Below are 21,340 nucleotides of genomic sequence, written 5' to 3'. Positions count from 1 at the left end.
TTGCCACTTAAAAATGTAGCAGAAGGCTGAAGAGTTTTATTCTCTTAAAAGTTGCTCTGATTTATTTATTTTTCCTATTTTTCTACATTTTTGGAAGTTTGGTGAGATTATTAGATATATATTTTATTACAAAACTACTTTGTTATCAAATGATATAGAATATCAAACAAATAGCATACCATTGCAGAAAAAAAACAGAAATATCAGATTGTATACTTTCCTTGAAAGAAAATGGCATGGATGTTTACATCAGGGAATCATGATATGATGGTCATTAGGAGTATGTAGATAAAAAATCTAATCATCAATTATATTTTTGTCTTTATTTTTTCTATTTTTTCTATTTTTGTCTTTGTCTTTTAAAGTGCTGTTTGAAGTTATTGATTCTGATACCTGCTTTGCAAATGATAAAGGAAAAAATTTTGAACTTGAATCCTATCACAACGTATGCTTTTCTGAATATCTCCAAATTCATAGATATATATTTTATTTTTTTAAAGATTTTATTTATTCATAGAGAGAGAGAGAGAGAGAGAGAGAGAGGCAGAGACACAGGCAGAGGGAGAAGCAGGCTCCACGCAGGGAGCCCGACACGGGACTCGATCCCGGGTCTCCAGGATCACGCCCAGGGCTGAAGGCAGCGCTAAACCGCTGAGCCACCCAGGGCTGCCCAATATATATATTTTAATATGGATAATGGGAATGCTGCTTAGGTTGCTTGTTTTTCTTGCTGAGTTAGCAGAATAATTGGTTTGCCTCTGTATTGAGCTTTCGCTTGATAACATTTGACTTCAAGAATTTTAAATTGCCATATTTTCCTTCATGCTGAGGAAGAGAAGAGTATATGTAATATATACTGTCTTTTAAAAGCTGAATTTTTTTTTTTGATTTAAAGATTGTAAAATAAGAAGGATCAGTGCTGAAGTACATTTTAAATGTATGTAAGGTTCTATGATATGCAATTTTAGAAAGGCTAAAGTACTGATATATTAGAATAATCCAGCATTTTGTTTGCATGTACCCTCGCATGCAGAAAAATACTCGATTTTTTTTCTTTTTAAAATTTCTGTCTACCTCTTAGTTAATTTAAAACAAAATAAAAACCTAAGTGTACTTTGTGGTTAGGCTTTTGGAGAGTTGGTTCCTGTTCTTATGGTTTTAGACAGTATTGTTCTTCTGTCTTCACACAGCCATTTTCAATGCCCCCTTCATAATCTTCTCTCAGCTTTTCTTCTTTGGAAACTAGGTTTGCTAGGTTTGCTTGGTTAGAATGTTCTCTTCTCATTGTTCCTGACTGCTACATACTTTTACATTATGCCTCCACATTTCTCAAGGATTATTGTATCTGGCTTCCCCTCAACCTGTTTCATTACCTATAATTCTTGTCATCATCTTTGGTGATTACATATAGTTCAAGTCAGCATTGAACTCCACATCCTTAAACTTCACTAATTTCCCATTTTACTGTGACCTTCAAGTCACTCAGCAGCTAATTTCTGTGGCTAAAATTTGTCCTCATCTATTATTTCTCTATGTTCAAATCTTTAGTTCCAAAATTTCATTCTCTGAACTTACACATTTCTTTTATTTCCTTTTCCTTTTTTAACAATTACCATCTGATTTTGATCTTTCCACATTCCTCTGGTTGACCAGCCATTTCCCGGAATCCGTTTTTTCCTGTCAGCTTGGACTTTGTGAAAAGCTACTCTGATAACATGCTCACCAGCATCTTTGATTTTTTTCTTCCATCTCACACATCTTACTGATTTTCAATCTGTAATCAACCAAACTCTTATTTTTCCCATTTCTGCTCCTGAATAGTACCAGCAAAACTTATATAGAAACATCATTTGGCTTCTATAGTGGTCTTGATTTTCCCCATCTACCCCTGGCCCCAACCCATTCCATCCTGTTCAAAAATTAATATAGGCCAGTTATCAAGCACCTGACTCTGTTCTGATTAATGAAGAATGAGTTATGAAGTCTGTTGGGAGAGCTTTTGATAAACATTTACTTACTCCTGAAGAAGATACACAAGAGAGTTTTTTTACTTCTCTGGTTTTGTTGTACTCAGCTGTGATGTTTGCAGTGGCTGAAGTTGGCAGTCTTGTTATGGTCTTGAGAATCAAGTCTCACACACAAGAAGGTACTGCCAAGAGAAATGCGGAGAGATGGACCTAGAGCTTTGATACCCTGTCTGGAACGGTTCTTCCTGGAGTGAGATTAAGTTACCTTGTAGTTTAAATTACTTTGAATTGGAGTTTTCTTTTACTCTCATCAGAAGATATTCAAGCCATTATGAAACACCAGTTCTAGGAGTAAGGAGCTTAAGTAAGAGCCTAAAATGGAGGATTGACTAAGCGGAGAAATGAAGTGGGGATAGGAGGAGGGTCATATCTTTCTAAGGAAAAGCTGGCAAACTGTGCTATTGATAGTATTTAGTTGAACCATCAGAAATCCTACCTGGGGCAGTGATGCTTATTAAGTGACTGATATGAAAACTTCATGATGTTGGCATGTGTTATGAACTTACTACAGCCTTCAGAAAAGTCCCCGAGAGAAAGACAAGTATAAATAATAAAAGCAGAGAGCAAGATTTGGAGGGTGGGGGGAGACTGAAAATCTGCAATCTACAATCCAAATATACAGAGTCTGGTAATTTGGAGTTTTTTTAGCATTGGAATAGTCAAATGATGTATCCCTGCTGCAGTTAGTCCAAGCAAGAGAGGGAAGTAGGAAACTTAGCAGAAATAAAAATGAGATGAAAAACAAGCCTGATTTCTCAGACCCCTTCAAGTGCTTCTGCTTAAGTATTCCTGGCCAGATAAAGGGGATCTAAGTTTGAGTTTCCTCAAGATAAAGCCTATACAACTGAGAGTCCTTGGGAGTGTCCAGGATGTTGAAGTGGCAGTTAAGACACTGTCATTTTCAGACTCAGAGACAATGTCTAGACAAAATCTTGGGCTGTGGCTACTAGCCAAGCAATTAACAAAAAGCAAATAGAACTTACTTAGTTTTTAGTATCTGTATTGCCAAAGAAATTACAAACTTGACTAACGTAGTCTGTAGCTGTCCACTCTAAAGCTGCCACCTTTGTCATAAATTGATGTGATTCTTGGAATACTGAAACAGAGGGCAAACCTAGAGAATTGTAGAGTAGCAGTGCCTGGATTTTGACAGACTCTTCTTGAAGAGCTCCATCTTTGGTGTTCCTGTTATGTGAGAAAAATAAATATCTTTGCTGTTTAAACCAACTTTAGGAGCATATTATTTTGCAACCAAAGATGTTTTATTTGCTAGAGCATCTTGAATTATCTACAGGGCTGCATGGAAGTCTCTTAACTGCTGGCCAGGGGCCTATATTATCTGTTTCAAACATTAATCATTGTCTTGAAGCCACCTCTCCTCATTGTCAGGCCCCTCTTGCATTATCCATACAGCCAAGACTTGATTCTGTCAGTTTCTGTCTTCTCTGGTATGGTAAGTAGAGTGACCTCCCAGAGATGACTCATCCTAATTCCTGGAGCCTGTGAACATGATGATATATCACTCATGGTTATGTTATATGGCAGAGTTGACCTTAAGATAAGGAGATTGTCTGATGGGCCTAATCTAATCAGAGGGGTCATTAAAAACATAGAAAATTTTCTGGCTATTTAGAGAAGGGGAAGTTGGAGGATTCAAAACACAAGAAAGATTCATTGTGGTGTTACTGGGTTCAGAGTCTGAGGAGTCCATGAGCCAAGGAGTGTGGGTGGCTCAGAAGCTCAGAGCAACCCCTCGCTCAAAGCTAGTAAGGAAATAGGGACCAGAGTGTTAAGGGCATGGAACTAAATTTTGCCAACAACATGGATGAACTTGGAAGTGGATTCTCCCCCAGTGCCTCCAAGAATCCAGGCCAGCTGATACCTTGATTTTAGCCTTAGGAAGCCCTGGAAACACCTTAGGAAAGCCTGAGAAAGCACAATACCTTTCCTGGACTTGGGATCTGTGGAAACAGGGAAATAATAAATGGTATTGTTTTAAGCCATTAAGTTTGTTGGAATTGGGTACACTGCAATAGGAAAAACAAAAAACCATCTACCCTTAGAATTCCCTGTATTTCTAGCCATTTTTTCCTGCCTTTCAAAGTAAAGTCTTTCCTCTATGGTCCTGGGTATTTTTAGTCGAGGTACATTGCTTTATCAGTTATACCTGTTCTTCACAGATCTGATTACTGTCTTGCATGAATACCTCCCTGGGATCCTGGCTTCTCCTTGAACTTGAATCCTTTGCCCATTTTTTTTTTTTCTTTTTCCCACTAGTCTTCATCACAACCCTATAATATAGGTGCTATTATTACCTTTATAAAGATAAATAAATTCCTTGAGGCTCTGGGATGACTTATGACTGGACTGAGAATCACATTCAGTTTTCTCTGGTCAGAGCTCAATTACTTTACCACCTCCTTTTATTATTTCTCATGCTAGCTTCATGCTGTTTTTCCATGCTGAAACTGACAGGGCTTTGAGGAATCTGTTTCTTTGGAGTGATTGACTCATTGTAGTTTATCTTGAATTGTTTCATACTAAAGTATAAAATACAAACTTTAAAACTGCCTTGTAAGTATTTGCATTTTTATTCATTATTTCTCATTCTGAAGTGAGAATCTTACTTTTCTTTTTTCTGGGTTCAAGCCATGGCAGGCATCTATAAGCAGAGATGGAGACTGTTCTTGGTGCCAGTGTTAGGGAGAGGGGGAATAATTCTAGCTTCCTTAGCTGCTGGCTTTTCTATTACATTGGTAGGTGATGAGATGAGAGAGATATCTTGGCCCCATTCATCCTGCAGTGTCAACCCTCACCCTACATAGAGGCTGGCAGAGGGGGATGGACATCTGGTCCCTTGACTTTGCTCTTTGCATCCCTCCCCAACTTCTCCTAATCTTAATATTATTTCTATCTTTTGGGGGCTTTGAGACTCCCAGTTACATACTGGTGTATTTCCTGCCCCTACTGACTTTATTTATTAATAAGGATTGATTGTATCATAATCTTTCTTAGATTATATCTGCATGCTTCCCTATATTATCTTCCTTATCTATTTTGAGGTTTCTCCTTTTTAAAAGTGTGCAATTGAAATGTAAAGAACTGTTACTTTAAGTAACATTGTATTATTGCAACCTGTGGTAAATTATAGTAGTCTTTTTCTTTCCTCATTCTTTTGCTAAATTTTATCCAACATTTAAATAATTATTTATAATCCAGGATTGATAGATGTTGGTGATGTTTCTATGACGAATTTTACAGTGATTTTTTTTTTTAACCTGATAGATTCTAAAAGAAAAGGACGAATTGAAAAGCCAGCTTTATACAGCATTACAACAGATAGATAATCTTCGAAAGGAATTGAACGATGTCTTAACCAAGCGTGCCCTTCAAGAGGAGGAGCTTCACTGTAAGGAGCAGAAACTAAGTGACATTGAGTCTCGTCAAACTGTCCTTGAACTAGAAGTCAAGGATTCCCTGGACACTATCCATAGGCTAGAAAGTGAATTGAAGCAGCAGAGAAAGATTCAAAGCCAGATGAAAGTGGAGAAAGCTCACCTAGAAGAAGAAATCACTGAGCTAAAGAAAAGCCAGGCCAGGGACAAAGCTCAACTTCTTGAGATGCAAGAGGCTGTCAAGAACCTGAGTGCCATCCGGGCGGATCTCGCTAATAAATTGGCTGAGGAACAGAGAGCCAGGAAGGAGGTACTTAAGAACCTTGCTGACCTCAAGACACAGGCGAAATCCAGAGAGGAAGAAACAGCTACAATCATTACGCAGTTAAAGCTGGAACGAGACGTTCACCAGAGGGAGCTGGAAGATCTCACATCATCACTGCAGAGTGTGAAAACTAAACATGAACAGAACATCCAGGAGCTGATGAAGCACTTCAAGAAAGAAAAGAGTGAGGCTGAGAATCATATTAGGACGCTGAAGGTACCTGCGCTGAATTATCCTGATGATACTGAAGGATTTTTTCCTGGTGGCTCATGAAGTTAATAAAGCATAAACTTGTAGGGATCATTCTGTATTCCTAAGCACTGAAGGAAAGATAAAACTAACACTAAAGAGGCTTATTCATGCCTGTTCAGCCAGGTTGAAATGAGTTATAGCAGCCACCTGGGAGCGCCTATTTCAGAGCACTGAAGCCCTTTAAAAAGAACGTTTAGCTATTTTGGGAGTTCAGGAAAGGCAGAGGTGGCAGTAAGTCATGGACCCGAAACGTGCCCTCATTCAACATTTGTGACCTCTTAAAATATAAAAGGCAAAGACTTGTCAAGGCCATAGGAGTTATAACTACAGTCCTTATTAGTATGGTAACTAAAGTGGATCAGCTTATGAGCTGTGTAAACCCAATGCTTTTGAGATTTACTCCTCCTTTTCCAAATCAAAGTTGGCCTGGGTAAATGCATAATTGAGAATCTTGCATTTGGAGAAATGTTTCTAGGTTCTAATGGTATTAGCATTATCCCCATGCAGAGGAATTATTTTATACATGATCGTCAGGAGTGTAATAAATCTGTCCCTCCTTCCTGCTTTTGTTTTTTTCTATAGTACTTATCATCATATGACATAGATTCCATATTATTTATTTTTAAGTCTCCCTGTACTAGAATGAAAACTCCATGAGGACTGGGTTTTGAGTCTCTTGTTTACAGCTATATCTCCAATGCCTAGAACAGTTTCTGGAACATTGTAGATATCTGTTGCATAGGTAAATAGGTAAGTCTTTAAAGGTTAATTATAACTTTTTTTCAAAATTCCTTGAAATACAACTGCCATAAAAATGCTTATGATGAAAGATGAAATTATAATGAAATAGCTGACATTTGTAGAAAGCTTTCAGCTATTTTAGGAGTTCTTCCCAGTTCCATATAGCCTACCAGCAGTAGTGGATTTGGGGTTATTAATTGTAGTGGGCAGAGCAGAATGGAGGCTGAGAGAATACTTAAGAAGCCTTACTACATATCATTCAACCTAAGATGCCATGAATTATAAGGTGCATCATTATGTGCTACTAAGAAAAAAAAATACTTCCTTCTGAAAACATACTGTCAACTGCAAGACAACATCCCAAGACAGAAGTGGTAAAATGTGTAAAAATATGTCTTAATATTGATGAAATATGGCATAACAATCTGTCAGAATTGATGAGGACATAAAAATAGAATCAGAGATAGGAGAGGACTTAATCTTAAAGAAAATAAAATATATGTCATATGTTGATTGATTGGCTGTGACAATAATACTAGCAAACATTTTTTCCCAGCACTTAGCTCATGCCAGTCATTACTATAAGAACTTTATATGCATTAACCATTTAATCCTCACATCATCCTTGCAGATCATATGGTATCTTTTCATTAATGAGGAAACAGACGCAGAAAGTTAACTGCCCGAGGTCTTACATCTGAAAAGTAGTGGAGACGAGGGTTTGAACCTAGGTAGTCCAGAGCCTGTGTTCTTAACTACACTGCTTATAGGTGAAAAGGATTAGTATTGAGGATGACTGAGTATAGACTTGGGTGACTAAGGTGGTTAATGAGGCTATTTGTCAAGGTAGATAATGCAGTCAGAAGAGCAGATTCGGAGAGAAGAGTGGAAAATCCAGTTTTTTTTAGCACATTGAGGTGGAAAGGAACTGAAGCCTGACCATGAAAGTCTAAGCAGAATAGTTTTTAGTAATAATGGATTACACATTGAGGAAGAAAGTAAGATTAAAGTTGAATATTTGGAATCCAGTAACCCATTGGTAGTAGTTGAAATCCTGAGATTTTAATGAGACCATATAGGGAGAAAGTAGAGGATGAAACTCTATAACCCCAGGGTTTAAGAAAGTACTGAGAAAGAGGTTCTAGCAAAGAAGAATAAAGGACTATATGAGAGACAGGAGGGAACCAGAAAAGAATGGTATCTTGGAAACCTGGGCAGGGCATTTCAAGAAAGGTACAGTCAAGAGTATCAAATGTGACAGGATGAAAGAAGAACTGAAAACATGTTCATTCCATTTGTCATAGTCATAGATGGGTGGAGAAGATCCATGAGAAAGTATGAGAGTGTTAGATCAAAACAGAGTGGATGGTATTCAATAGGAGACAGGGTAGTTTTCCCCATTCTTTCTTTAGGAAGTCTTTCTATGCATATGTAATGAGATGACAATAAAGCTTTGAGAAAGTACCTGTATGAAAATAATATATAACTTAGAAGGACTCTGTCGATATTCTCAAATTTTTAGGCATTTTTAATTAGGAAGACAGAGATAGAGGAGGAGTGTTTATAGCCACCCTTTACTATGGTATAAAAGCTGCATAAGAGCTAAAAAAGAGAACCAGAGATTGTGAGCACTTTCATTGTAAACTGAATGAGTTGCCCATAAAGAACAACTCCTGCCTCATGCTATTTCATTAACATAATTCTATACTTTTTACTTATTTATATTAATTAAAAGGAGTTGATAATAATGGTTATCACAGATGACTTAGTGTACTGAATTATGTACAATAGGACTTTGGACAAGTGGCTCTATACATGTTCTATTTCTTTGTCTTTTGGCTTCATCTTTATTACTTTTCCTGGGTCTTACTTTCTTCCTCAATGTGTAATCCATTATTACTAATGCTAATGCATTACCCATATTTTTTCTTTGCATGAATTACATGTTTTCCCCATCTAGAACTACTTTTCTTATGCCTCTTTTTAAATTTAAATGTAAAATATTTTAATGAAGTACTTTATTAATATTTGAAGGACATTGGGTTATCACCTCATTATGATTTCAACAGAAATCATTTGGTAGAGCTCCCCCACTTTTTTTTTTTTTTTTGAATCAAAAGACCAAGGATTTGAGCTCTATACTTTCACTTCTTGCTGGCTGTATGATATTGGTCAAGTTATTTAACCTTTTTGTACCTCATCAATAACATGGGACTAGTAATATCTTTATCACAGGGCTTTTGTGAGTAAAACATCACTTTGTAAACTTTAGAATGAAATGTAAACGTAATAGTAAAACCACAAAAAGTAAACTAAGTTTACTTTTAACCAGGGTTAAACTAGGTTTAAACTAGGTTCCCTGGGGTTAGAGGGGTAAACCCTGATTTGTAGCATTTGTCTATTTTAGTGTTATGTGAATACCTCATTTGATTTCAGGCTATCAAAGAAGACATCCCTGGAGAGGGACAGTGTTGGGAAGAGATGGGCACAGCTGGTTCTTTAAGGCTCCCTGAACCAGCTTCAGTTTGCCACTGGCCTTAGGGGAAACTTCTATATCCAAGAGTTTCATTAGCCGTAAGGAAAAGGCAAAGCATTCTGTTGGAACTTAAAATCATAATTGAGCAATTTTCCTGATGAGAGACTTTATTTTATAATTTTGTTTTTGGGTCGTGAAAACAGGATTCCTCATTAAAAATCAATTCTTTTGTTAATTTAAAATTGCATCCAGTCTTAGGTGAATTTTGTGAGGTGAATGTAATACAGATTTTGTCTAAAGCTGACAAAACTTCCTCTCAGGAAATTGATTCCAGTGATTGAATTCCTACATACCTGATTACACATATACAGTACACTTGTAAAAAGAAAAAAAAACATATATTTTGGAAATTAAAACATGTATTTTAAACAGATCATAGGTAGTTGCTTATAAGCTATTAGTAACAAGCTATTAGTAACTTGTAGGTGTGACTAGTGAACATTGCCAAATTGTACCCAGCTGGTTTTTAAAAATGATAAATGTACTTTGCTAAAGGCAGCATGGCAGACTAGTTGAAAGCATGGACATTAGAGGGAATTTCTGGGTTCAAATTCTGGCTCTGCAGTTACTCGTTGCATATCCTGGGCCAAGTTATTAGTGTCTCTGGGCTTCAGCTTCAGAAAAGGGGGCAGTAGTAATAGTACCTCCCTTGGATGGGTTGTTGTGAGGACACAATGAAGAAAAACTATGCAAGAAGTTTGAGATCAGTGCCTGACATATAGTAAGTGTTTACATAGTTGTTATTTAAAAAGTTTTAAAATTCACATACCTGGCAAATCTTTATAGAATCCCATATACAGAATAGATTATTCCTAATTTTTTCTCAAAGTTGATTCTGGTTATATTCCAAAAAGAAATTTAAAAACCCGGTACTTTATTACACTGTTGGTACTGAAATAATCACCAGTATGCTCCTTTTCATGTTAAGTTACTTGTAGTTTCTTGGCTGCTACAATTCATAATCCTTTCAGCCTCACAGGGTGGGATCAGTAATTTTGTTGTACTGGAAGTACCCATTTATTTCACAAGACCCAGGAGATGGGTTGATGAACAGGAATGTTGTAAAGCTCCTCGTATAGAGGAGGAAACTGATCAGTCAGTACTGTGTCACAGTATTTCCCTTTTGGAACACTTCTCTCACAACCCCTTTCCCTCTCAGCAGAGTTGAGGTGCCCGCTTTAGGTTGGCATAGTATCTGCCTCTGCCTTTGTTAAGCCCTTCTCATTCATTGCTGTAGAATTAACTGATAGTTGTATCCGGCACATTTACTCTTCATATTTGCTATCTTAGCACCTAGTACAGTACCTTTCACTGAGTAAATGTTCGGTGAGCACCAAGGAGTAATTGAGTAAATGCAAGCAGCAATTCCTTTGTGTGTATGTATGTACAGATGCTTAGAGCAAAATCTTGAAGTTTTTTCCCACGGATACAATGTGTAATTTGTTTGGTGTACAGTTTGGCTATGGCCAGTGGACTTTTTCTTTTCTCCTCTTTTTCTCAGGCAGAAAGCATAGAAGATAAGAATACAGCTAAAGTCCATCGTTGTCAGCTAGAGAAGGTGAAATCACAGTGTGACAGGCTGACAGAGGAATTAACCCAGAATGAAAATGAGAACCGAAAACTGAAGCTAAAATATCAGGCTTTGAAGGACCAGCTAGAAGAAAAGGTAAAAATATGAATGAATTTTTAATATTAAAAATGACTTATTTAAATTTTTCTAGTATTCTAAAATATATTTTATTCCTTTTTTTTGAGAGATAGTGTGCACCCACAAATGGGGGTAGTGAGGGGCAGAGGGAAAGGAAGAGACCCTCAAGCAGGCTCCATGCTCATCATAGAGCCCATTGTAGGGCTCCATCCCATTGCCCTGAGATCATGACTTGAACTGAAATCAAGAGTTGGATGTGTAACTGACTGAGCCACTGAGGTGCCTGTATTATATGTATTAATAAATGCTCATTATAGTCTTTCATAGGAAAGTTTTATTGGCAACACAAAAAAATGATAGTTTATTAGAATACTGGATTTTTGTTCTTTCAACCAACTATTAATCTTCTACTACATTTGATTTTTAAATTTCTTCTGGGTCTTGAAATAGGAGTTTAGGGGAAAAGTAACAAAGGAATTCCAGTTTATTGAGAACCTACTATATGTCAGCCATTTATGCCAACTGATTTATATATGTGTGCTTATTCAGTTCTCACAACTCTTTGGGTTAGGTTTTATTGATCCCTTTCAACCAATGAGGAAACTGAGACTCAAAACACATAATAGTTAAGTACTCACTATGTGCTAGACGCTCTCAATGCTCATAGTAATTTTATGAAATTGATACTTACGCTCATTTTTGCAGTTGCAGAGACTGAAGCTTAAGAAGGTTGGTAACCTTGGGACATCCCTAGCAGGCTTACTGCTTTCCTATTTTGAGTATGTGCTATATATCAGGCATTGGGTAGAATATAGGGACTTTGAGTCTCCACTTTCGTGGCAAAAGTCAAGTAGGAATAGAAGACAGAATATTTTTCTTCCACTAACTTCCAAAAGGGATCTGCAATTGTATGATAGAAGTCAAATGTCAAAAGACCGCTGAAGTACTGATAGTAGGATAAGGTGGCATAGACTAGGTCAAATGAATCCTGTACTTGATAAGGGTACTAAAACATCTATGAGGAAGCTGCCACCACTGGGTGGGGTATCATAAAATGCTTCATAAATCTCTAGGAAGAAACTTTCTTAACACTTAAGTGATCTTTTCTTCTTTATGTTTTTTGCAAAATTCACTACATATATATATATATATATATATATATATGTGTGTGTGTGTGTGTGAATATATATAGTGAATATATATAGTGAATATATATATATATACACACACACACACACACACACACACACACACCTTTCTAGTAATTGGTAAAATCAAGGAAATAAGATATAAGTTAGTTTTGTGTTTATGATTAAATGTGCTAAATTAAGTTGCTAAATTTTAGGCCTACAATCTTGACAACCGCTGCAATTTAGTTCTTATGTCATGCTTTTTTTTAAAAATTTTTATTTATTTATGATAGTCACACACACAGGAAGAGAGAGAGGCAGAGACACAGGCAGAGGGAAAAGCAGGCTCCATGCACCGGGAGCCCGATGTGGGATTCGATCCTGGGTTTCCAGGATCGCGCCCTGGGCCAAAGGCAGGCGCTAAACTGCTGCGCCACCCAGGGATCCCTCATGCTTTCTTTTGAGTATGACCAGTTCACACGTATTTACTCTATCTGTTGCCAGGGTGTAGTTGCTGTGGAGATAATGCTAATTTTTCCAACTTTTCCATAATTAAAATTCTAGCCAGAAGATTGTGGTAACAGGTTTTATATTCACGTATTTTCACTTAAGAAATACTGAAAATTTCTTATGTTGGAATATAAGTTTACCTTGTTCTGCTTAAAACATTTCTTCACTGATTCTATTTGTGATGTTCAAGATAAATATGTGTTATCACATATTCACATAGATGGGACATTCACCTTAGGACAAAGTTTCAAGAGTTAATGATAGTATTCCATTGCTATGTATTAAGCATCCAGTATGTGGCAGGCCTTAATGCTGGGTGCTGAGGGTTGGATATAGGTGAGACAAAGGTCTGCAACTGAATGTTCCTAGCCAGATCATGAAAAACAAAATCACTTTCAGTTGTTAAAACTGTATAGTCGAAAAACAAAACAAAACAAAACAAAACTGTATAGTCGAATCTTGACAGTGTGTGCTAATACAGAGAAAAGAGGTCTCTGGAGTCTAAACTGGTGTATAATCTCAAAGATGCAATTATCTTAAACACACATACGTAAATATGTATGGCTTATATGTTTGCCTTTAAGATCTGTTTTTTTGTGTACATGATTATTACTTACTTTCAATTCACTTAGCTGTTTATGTTGACCTGTGCCTTAGTATACGGTTACATAGGAATCAAAATTTTTGGGTCCAGCCATCTATAAACAGGGCTCTTCTCTCTGGGAGATGGTATAGCATTAGTGGCTGTGGTCAGAACGTTGAACGTAAATCATTTTCTAGCAACTGTATGGCTTTAAGCAAGTTGCTTAAAACTCAAAGCCTCACTTTTATCATCTTTAAAAACGTATGATGATACCTCTTTATAGAATTAATTGTGAAAAAATGAATAAAGTGCCTGTCAGAGTAACCCATATCTAATAATCTATCAGTTAGTAAATGGCATTATTTTGTGATTGTCATACTTTCAGATAAATGCTGATTAGTGGTTCGACCACTAAGCAATCACCCAATCAGCAAGTATTGACTGACTGTGGTCTTCCAGTAAAGTTAGGTAGTGCAGGACCAGGGAACTGGGAGTCAGAATTATTGCAGAACTCTGCAGATTGGAAGTTTAGAACTAGACTGTGTTGAGTCACTTGAGACAGATGGCCCACAAAGGAGGCTCCCTTGTGAAAAGAGTTGGCATTTTCATTAGCAAGTGATATTGAAGGCATGTGTGTTAAGTAAACTAAGTAAGTGGGGAGTTTTATAATTATGTCTTCTATTTGAGTACAGGAACCAAATCCTGATAGTTTTTCCATCTCCAAAATCAGGCACAGAACCAGATACACAGTAGGTAAATTTTTTTTTTTTTTTTACAGTAGGTAATTTGTAAGTAAATTTTTGATAAAGAGGTATCTGTAGATACACATATACATGCTTACACATATGTAGTATGTAGATAAAAATATGTATAACCTATGCATATATGTACATTTATTCTGTGTGTGTGGGAGGGAAGACTGCAGAAAATAAGAAAACAAGACAAAAATACATTTTCAGTGAAAAAAAAAAATAAAGCTCCATGACTTGTAGTCCAGAGATTACTATATAAGAGGTACAGTGAACTTGGTAAATGAGGCCTTATGGATTGAAGGGGTTTCAAATATGATTCTGCTGCAATCAAAAGGGTAGCCTTTCTTGTTAACATAGCATTATTCTTGTATGCCCCTCTTATGCCACTAATACACACTTCCCCTCTTTTCTAAATGTCTTGCTACTATTTTGACTGCATACTTTAGCTCTTTGTTTCTTGTCATATTATTACTAAAAATATGAAAATTGCATCAAAGTTCATATAAAGTCATTAACAGCAGCAGCCTGAATCAGCAGTAGAAGATAGCTGTTAGTATATATGTACAGAATAACTAACTTAAGCACATTTTCCTTGTGTAGTCAGCGGTGATATGTGGTAATAAAATACATTTTTTCCAACATCTGATTTTGCTTTAACATCAAATGTTATTTTTCAATTTTACATGACAAAGAGAACAAGTATTGTGCAACCCACAGAATTTTTACATATGCGTTGAAAACTTTATTATGAACTTCTTACTGGGGGAAAAAAAGCTCTCATGAAATGTTAGATAGAACTCTTCTCCTCTCTGTATGTAATATCATTGAAATTTAATATTCCTTTTGCTTAGAATTTTAAAGGAAAATATTTGATTCTTCTTTTGTTCTAAAAGGATCTTATTAACATTAATTTTTTTTATTCTTCTGGCATTTACCTGGAACTCAATGCTGTTTGTTTTATCAGAAATATATTTTTAGCGGTCACCTGGGTGGCTCAGTGGTTGAGCGTCTGCCTTTGGCTCAAGTCGTGATCCCAGAGTCCTGGGATCGAGTCCCACATTAGGCTCCCTACAGGGAACCTGCTTCTTGCTCTGCCTATGTCTCTGCCTCTCTCTCTGTGTCTCTCATGAATACATAAATAAAATCTGGGGAAAATAAAGGAAATTATTTTTGTTGGCTTCACTGGAATCTGAATCATCAAAAGAGTTAGTGTGTTAATTAAACCATTTTTTCTCGGCAAGTCAACATCAGAGATTTCATAGTGAAGATTTTAAATGCTTTATTTAAACAGACCTGTCTCTGATCCAACTTTAAAAAGTTGTATTAAAGTAGGTATGCGTTTACTAATGATACTGTCCATCTTTGTGGAGCTGTCCAAGTAATTTTGTAGTATAAGTATTAAACATTGTTTTTAATTTTGAACATGTTTACTTAATATTTTAGACATAAATATGATGTCTAAAATTAAGAGAATATGATTTTGTAGATTACTTTGTTTATACTAGGTTTATTCTCTTGGACCTTATGTTTTAGAAGTATGACTGTTTTGTGAAAAAATATGTGTAATATTTTGTGCAGGTATCTTTATAAGCAATGAGAAAAATGGTATAAAAAATGATAGTAATGTTCTGAGATTGTTTTCCTTTGTCTAATGTAGACATAATAAAGACATTAATTTTCAGATATTGAGAGAATAATTTTATTGATTATATTCATTTTTATAAATTCTGAAATTATGTTAAGATAATTTTGTTCTTTAAAAGGGAGAATTAAGAATTATAAAATAGATAAACCAGATTTTCATTTGGAAAATGTAGGATACTTTATAGGGAAGGTTTAAAAACCTATCTGTGATCCTACCACCTAACTTTCTTGCATTCAAGTTTTCATGAATTTCTTTTCAGATTTCTTTTTTATACACACATACACCAATCCCATATGAGATTATTTGCCATGCACAGCTTTGTGTTCTAAATTTGCCTGTGTCCTTGAACATTTTTCAAAATCAAGTTTATTTGATACCTAATATTCTATCTGGTGTGGTGGATATGGCATTCTCTTGTTGATTACATTACTGTGTCTTTTCTATTTTAAAATTATAGATCAAGTAATTTCTCTCCTACATGACCCAGTACTTTCCATACCTGAAAATTTCATTTGTATTTGTTACTGATTTAATTCTAAGCAGAATTCTGCAAATAGGCTTCTTGCTACCCTAACCTAGAGAAAGACAGAGGTATCCACTCTCCTCATTTTGCTTTTCTCCTTTAATCTACCCATAATCACAACCATATGTAGAACTTCCCCCGTTACAGGAGATGTTGTCACATGGGTACACATACCTTGTGGTTATAGCTAGCCATGGTAATGTTAGAAGATTCTTCAGTAGTTTCTGTTTTTCTGCCCTACAAAAAAAAAAAAAAAAAAAATCTATGTGCTAGTTTTTGTTTTTAATAAGCAGTGTCTTAGTGTTTACAAGATCACACTGGAATATTGTGCAAAGGTGGTGTTTCCCAAAACATTTGGCCTCAGTGTAATTCTGAACTATGAAAGAACCTTCAATAATATTAACCCTCTGCCACCTTCTTTTATTAATGAGGCAGTTCTAGTCCAAAGAGTTAACTCATTTGCTCAAGTGCTCCCCACTGTCATTGGTAGAACTGGAAATAGGAATCAGGTTTACCAATTCTGTTTTTTTCTCTTGTACCAGAATCTGTAAGAACCAGTATGTAGACAATATAGGTTATCTGTGATTCTTAGTTATCTCATATAATTCTTGCAAATATATGCACTGTACTGAATTCTCTCAAGAAGACCGTTTTTCTCTTATTCCTTCAGGAGAAGAGAAACCATGGTGACACAATTAGACACATTAAGGCCACAGATTATGTGCCATCCAAGGCTATAGCAGTTCATGGAAACCTAAGTGTTGAGTAGATCAGGATTCAGAGAAATGCTTTTTTTTTCTCCTTCCCATGAAATACTTTTTTCAGATTATTTGCAGCCTATGTGACACCTAGCAACATATTTTAAAACAACAATTATATTGGATAAAAACAGTTAGGAGATAGTTTTCTCATACAAGATATGGATCTTTGAAAAATGATAATTATATTTCTTTTTTGCAAAGTGATTATGATGCCCATTTTTACAGATGGTGGAAACTGAGGTTGAGAATATAACATAGTGACTTGCCCAACATTGCATAGCTTGTGGTGGAAACAGGATATGAGCACAAATTCCTCTTGTTTTTTCCCTTTATTTACTGCCAGTAAAATGACTCACATTTGTATCTTTTCATTGAACTCACAGTGTCGAATTTAAATTTAAGGTTATTATATTCAACAGATTACCATATACTCTCTTATTTTTTTAGCTTGACACCAGTTTTGGAAAAGGAGTCATCAGAGATTTTGTTAGAAAAATCTAATTAAAACCTGATATTGCCACATAAAATTTATCTGTGGCAGGAAAAAATGAATCAGTGTTGTTTAATTTTGTGTTTTGGTTCTAATTTACCATCTGTTTAGGATTGCTACTTCTCATGATATGAAAAAATATGTATGATTGTCAGCTGTCTATTCTATAAAGTATTCCTAGTTTGCAAAATCTCAGTTCTGTAAGTTTTTTTTTTACTAAGAACTCTTTGATTGTAACAGAATTCACTGATTTTATTTTATTTTTTCAGAACAGCAAGAAAGAAATAGAAGCAAATGAGCTGTTGACTTCTTTACTTTAGTGTTTATACTTTAGGTCATTTTTAGGCAGGATTTACTCTTTCTTTGGTGCTTCATCTATTTTAAATTGTGTGAGTAGAATAAAGAAAATAAAACTGTAGCTACCATGTATTAATTTGGAGGCAAATTTAAACCAGATACTCTAAATAAATACTAAGATATTATGAGTAATTTCCTGTGAGATTGCTGTCATCTTAAAAAAAAAAAACCAACAATGAAAGTAATAAGATGGTCAAATTAAAGGTAAAATTTTAAATTTTCTATTTGTTATTTATAAAATGCTTTTAATTGAACCACTTGTAGTCATTAAGTCTAGGGTTTTGACTTTTACAGAGAATTGACTGAAATATCAGAGGCCTTTACCATGTATGAAACACTATGCCAGATTTTAAGAAACAGGTTTCAAATGTAAAAGTGAAATGACTATGCATTGATGGCGGGGCGGTGTTGTGGGGGTGGGGGGAGGACAGTTATACATACAGCTGTGGCAAAGGACAGGGCAAAAAATAAAAGTATAGGAGTACATGTGGTCTATATTTTCCAAAGTGGAACCTAAGTGTGCAGAAGCCATCTTCAAACACTGTTCCATTGGCAGTAACTTTTCTTTTTCTTCTTCTTTCTTTCTTCTTTCTTTCTTTCTTTCTTTCTTTCTTTCTTTCTTTCTTTCTTTCTTTCTTTCTTCTTTCTTTCTTTCTTTCTTTCTCTCTCTTTCTTTCTCTTTCTTTCTTTCTTTCTTTCTTTCTTTCTTTCTTCTTTCTTTCTTTCTTTCTTTCTTTCTTCTTTCTTCTTCTTTTTATTTATTTTTTTGTTTTAATTAATTTATTTTTTTTTCCAAATTTTTATTTAAATTCTAGTTGGTTAACACAGTGTAATTTGTTTCAGGAGTAGAATTTAGTGATTCATCACTTCATACATTGTTTTGCAAATTTTATTTATTTTTATTTTTTTAATAAATTTATTTTTTATTGGTGTTCAATTTACCAACATACAGAACAACACCCAGTGCTCATCCTGTCAAGCACCCCCCTCAGTGCCCGCCACCCACCCACTCCCACCCCCCGCCCTCTTCCCCCTCCACCACCCCCAGTTCGCCTCCCAGAGTTAGGAGTCCTCACGTTCTGTCTCCCCCTCCGACACTTCCCACACACCCCGTCTCCCTTCCCTTATATTCCCTTTCACTATTATTTATATTCCCCAAATGAATGAGAACATATAATGTTTGTCCTTCTCTGATTGACTTACTTCACTCAGCCTAATACCCTCCAGTTCCATCCACGTTGAAGCAAATGGTGGGTATTTGTCGTTTCTAATGGCTGAGTAATATTCCATTGTATACATAAACCACATCTTCTTTATCCATTCATCTTTCGATGGACACCGAGCCTCCTTCCACAGTTTGGCTATTGTGGACATTGCTGCTAGAAACATCGGGGTGCAGGTGTCCTGGTGTTTCATTGCATCTGAATCTTTGGGGTAAATCCCCAGCAGTGCAATTGCTGGGTCGTAGGCAGGTCTATTTTTAACTCTTTGAGGAACCTCCACACAGTTTTCCAGAGTGGCTGCACCAGTTCACATTCCCACCAACAGTGTAAGAGGGTTCCCTTTCCTCCGCATCCTCTCCAACATTTGTGGTTTCTTGCCTTGTTAATTTTCCCCATTCTCACTGGTGTGAGGTGGTATCTCATTGTGGTTTTGATTTGTGTTTCCCTGATGGCAAGTGATGCGGAGCATTTTCTCATGTGCATGTTGGCCATGTCTATGTCTTCCTCTGTGAGATTTCTGTTCATGTCTTTTGCCCATTTCATGATTGGATTGTTTGTTTCTTTGGTGTTGAGTTTAAGAAGTTCTTTATAGATCTTGGAAACTAGCCCTTTATCTGATATGTTGTTTGCAAATATCTTCTCCCATTCTGTAGGTTGTCTTTTAGTTTTGTTGACTGTATCCTTTGTTGTGCAAAAGCTTCTTATTTTGATGAAGTCCCAATAGTTCATTTTTGCTTTTGTTTCTTTTGCCTTCCTGGATGTATCTTGCAAGAAGTTACTGTGGCCAAGTTCAAAAAGGGTGTTGCCTGTATTTTCCTCTAGGATTTTGATGGAATCTTGTCTCACATTTAGATCTTTCATCCATTTTGAGTTTATCTTTGTGTATGATGAAAGAGAGTGGTCTAGCTTCATTCTTCTGCATGTGGAGGTCCAATTTTCCCAGCACCATTTATTGAAGAGACTGTCTTTCTTCCAATGGATAGTCTTTCCTCCTTTATCGAATATTAGTTGACCATAAAGTTCAGGGTCCACTTTTGGGTTCTCTATTGTGTTCCATTGATCTATGTGTCTGTTTTTGTGCCAGTACCACACTGTCTTGATGACCACAGCTTTGTAGTACAATCTGAAGTTTGGCATTGTGATGCCCCCAGATATGGTTTTCTTTTTTAAAATTCCCCTGGCTATTCGGGGTCTTTTCTGATTCCACACAAATCTTAAAATAATTTGTTCTAACTCTCTGAAGAAAGTCCATGGTATTTAGATAGGGATTGCATTAAACGTGTATATTGCCCTGGGTAACATTGACATTTTCACAATATTAATTCTGCCAATCCATGAGCATGGAATATTTTTCCATCTCTTTGTGTCTTCCTCAATTTCTTTCAGAAGTGTTCTATAGTTTTTAGGGTATAGATCCTTTACATCTTTGGTGAGGTTTATTCCTAGGTATCTTATGCTTTTGGGTGCAATTGTAAATGGGATTGACTCCTTAATTTCTCTTTCTTCAGTCTCCTTGTTAGTGTATAGAAATGCCACTGATTTCTGGGCATTGATTTTGTATCCTGCCATGCTACCAAATTGCTGTATGAGTTCTAGCAATCTTGGGGTGGAGGCTTTGGGTTTTCTATGTAGAGTATCATGTCATCGGTGAAGAGGGAGAGTTTGACTTCTTCTTTGCCAATTTGAATGCCTTTAATGTCTTTTTGTTGGGCAGTGACTTTTCTATCAACCATTTACAATCAGGTTGATTTTATTTATTTATTTATTTATTTATTTATTTATTTATTTATATATTTTTTAAATTTTTATTTATTTATGATAGTCACACAGAGAGAGTGAGAGGCAGAGACACAGGCAGAGGGAGAAGCAGGCTCCATGCACCGGGAGCCCCACGTGGGATTCGATCCCGGGTCTCCAGGATCGCGCCCTGGGCCAAAGGCAGGCGCCAAACCGTTGCGCCACCCAGGGATCCCAATCAGGTTGATTTAAATGAATATAATGAGTGAAGTCAAAATTTGCATCTTTATCATCCCTGATTTGGACTTGATTGAGAGGCCTGCCATTTAATCCTTAATTTGCTGAGTGGTTGAAAAGTACAAAGGCCTGAGAGGAAAGTAGTCTTGTTGGACACCTTCGTTTAAAATCCTGTACGCTTGTTTTCATTTGAGGTTGTGAGTGATACCCATAATGTAGGCATTAGGTTAAATAATGATATATACAGTTCGTTGTAGTGTGGGAAGCCAAGGGGAATAGGCTGCGTGAAGAGTTCTATATTATATCTGTGCTTTGTTGGAAGTTAAGCAGTCCTAGGTTGCTTGCTTTTGTAGATCCTAAAAAGGAACATAAAATAGATCTCCAGGTTTGTTTTAAGTGAATTTTTTTTTCATCACAGCTTAATGTGACTCTACCCATTTTGTCATTTAATGTTGAACAAGCAATATT

At 36.1% G+C, this 21,340-nt stretch overlaps 1 protein-coding gene across 21 annotated transcripts in view; it reads left to right on the top strand.

The window, feature by feature from the left end:
• CEP128 (centrosomal protein 128) overlaps window positions 1-21,340 on the top strand; it is a 397,326-nt gene that overhangs the window by 137,528 nt on the left and 238,458 nt on the right. For all 21 annotated transcript variants that reach the window (XR_005363617.1, XR_005363616.1, XR_005363618.1 and 18 more), the window contains 2 exons: window positions 5,313-5,963; window positions 10,778-10,942. Coding sequence is in view for 17 of the 21 variants with exons in the window: in XM_038545463.1 (XP_038401391.1) it covers window positions 5,313-5,963; window positions 10,778-10,942 (816 nt within the window). In the remaining 4 variants the exon portion in view is untranslated. The remainder of the gene's footprint in view (window positions 1-5,312; window positions 5,964-10,777; window positions 10,943-21,340) is intronic.

This window comes from Canis lupus, chromosome 8, assembly GCF_011100685.1.
Source record: "Canis lupus familiaris isolate Mischka breed German Shepherd chromosome 8, alternate assembly UU_Cfam_GSD_1.0, whole genome shotgun sequence".
In the NCBI taxonomy this organism is placed as follows: Eukaryota; Metazoa; Chordata; class Mammalia; order Carnivora; family Canidae; genus Canis; species Canis lupus.
Note: the sequence above shows the minus strand (reverse complement) of the source record. Positions and strands in the feature narration are given on the sequence as shown.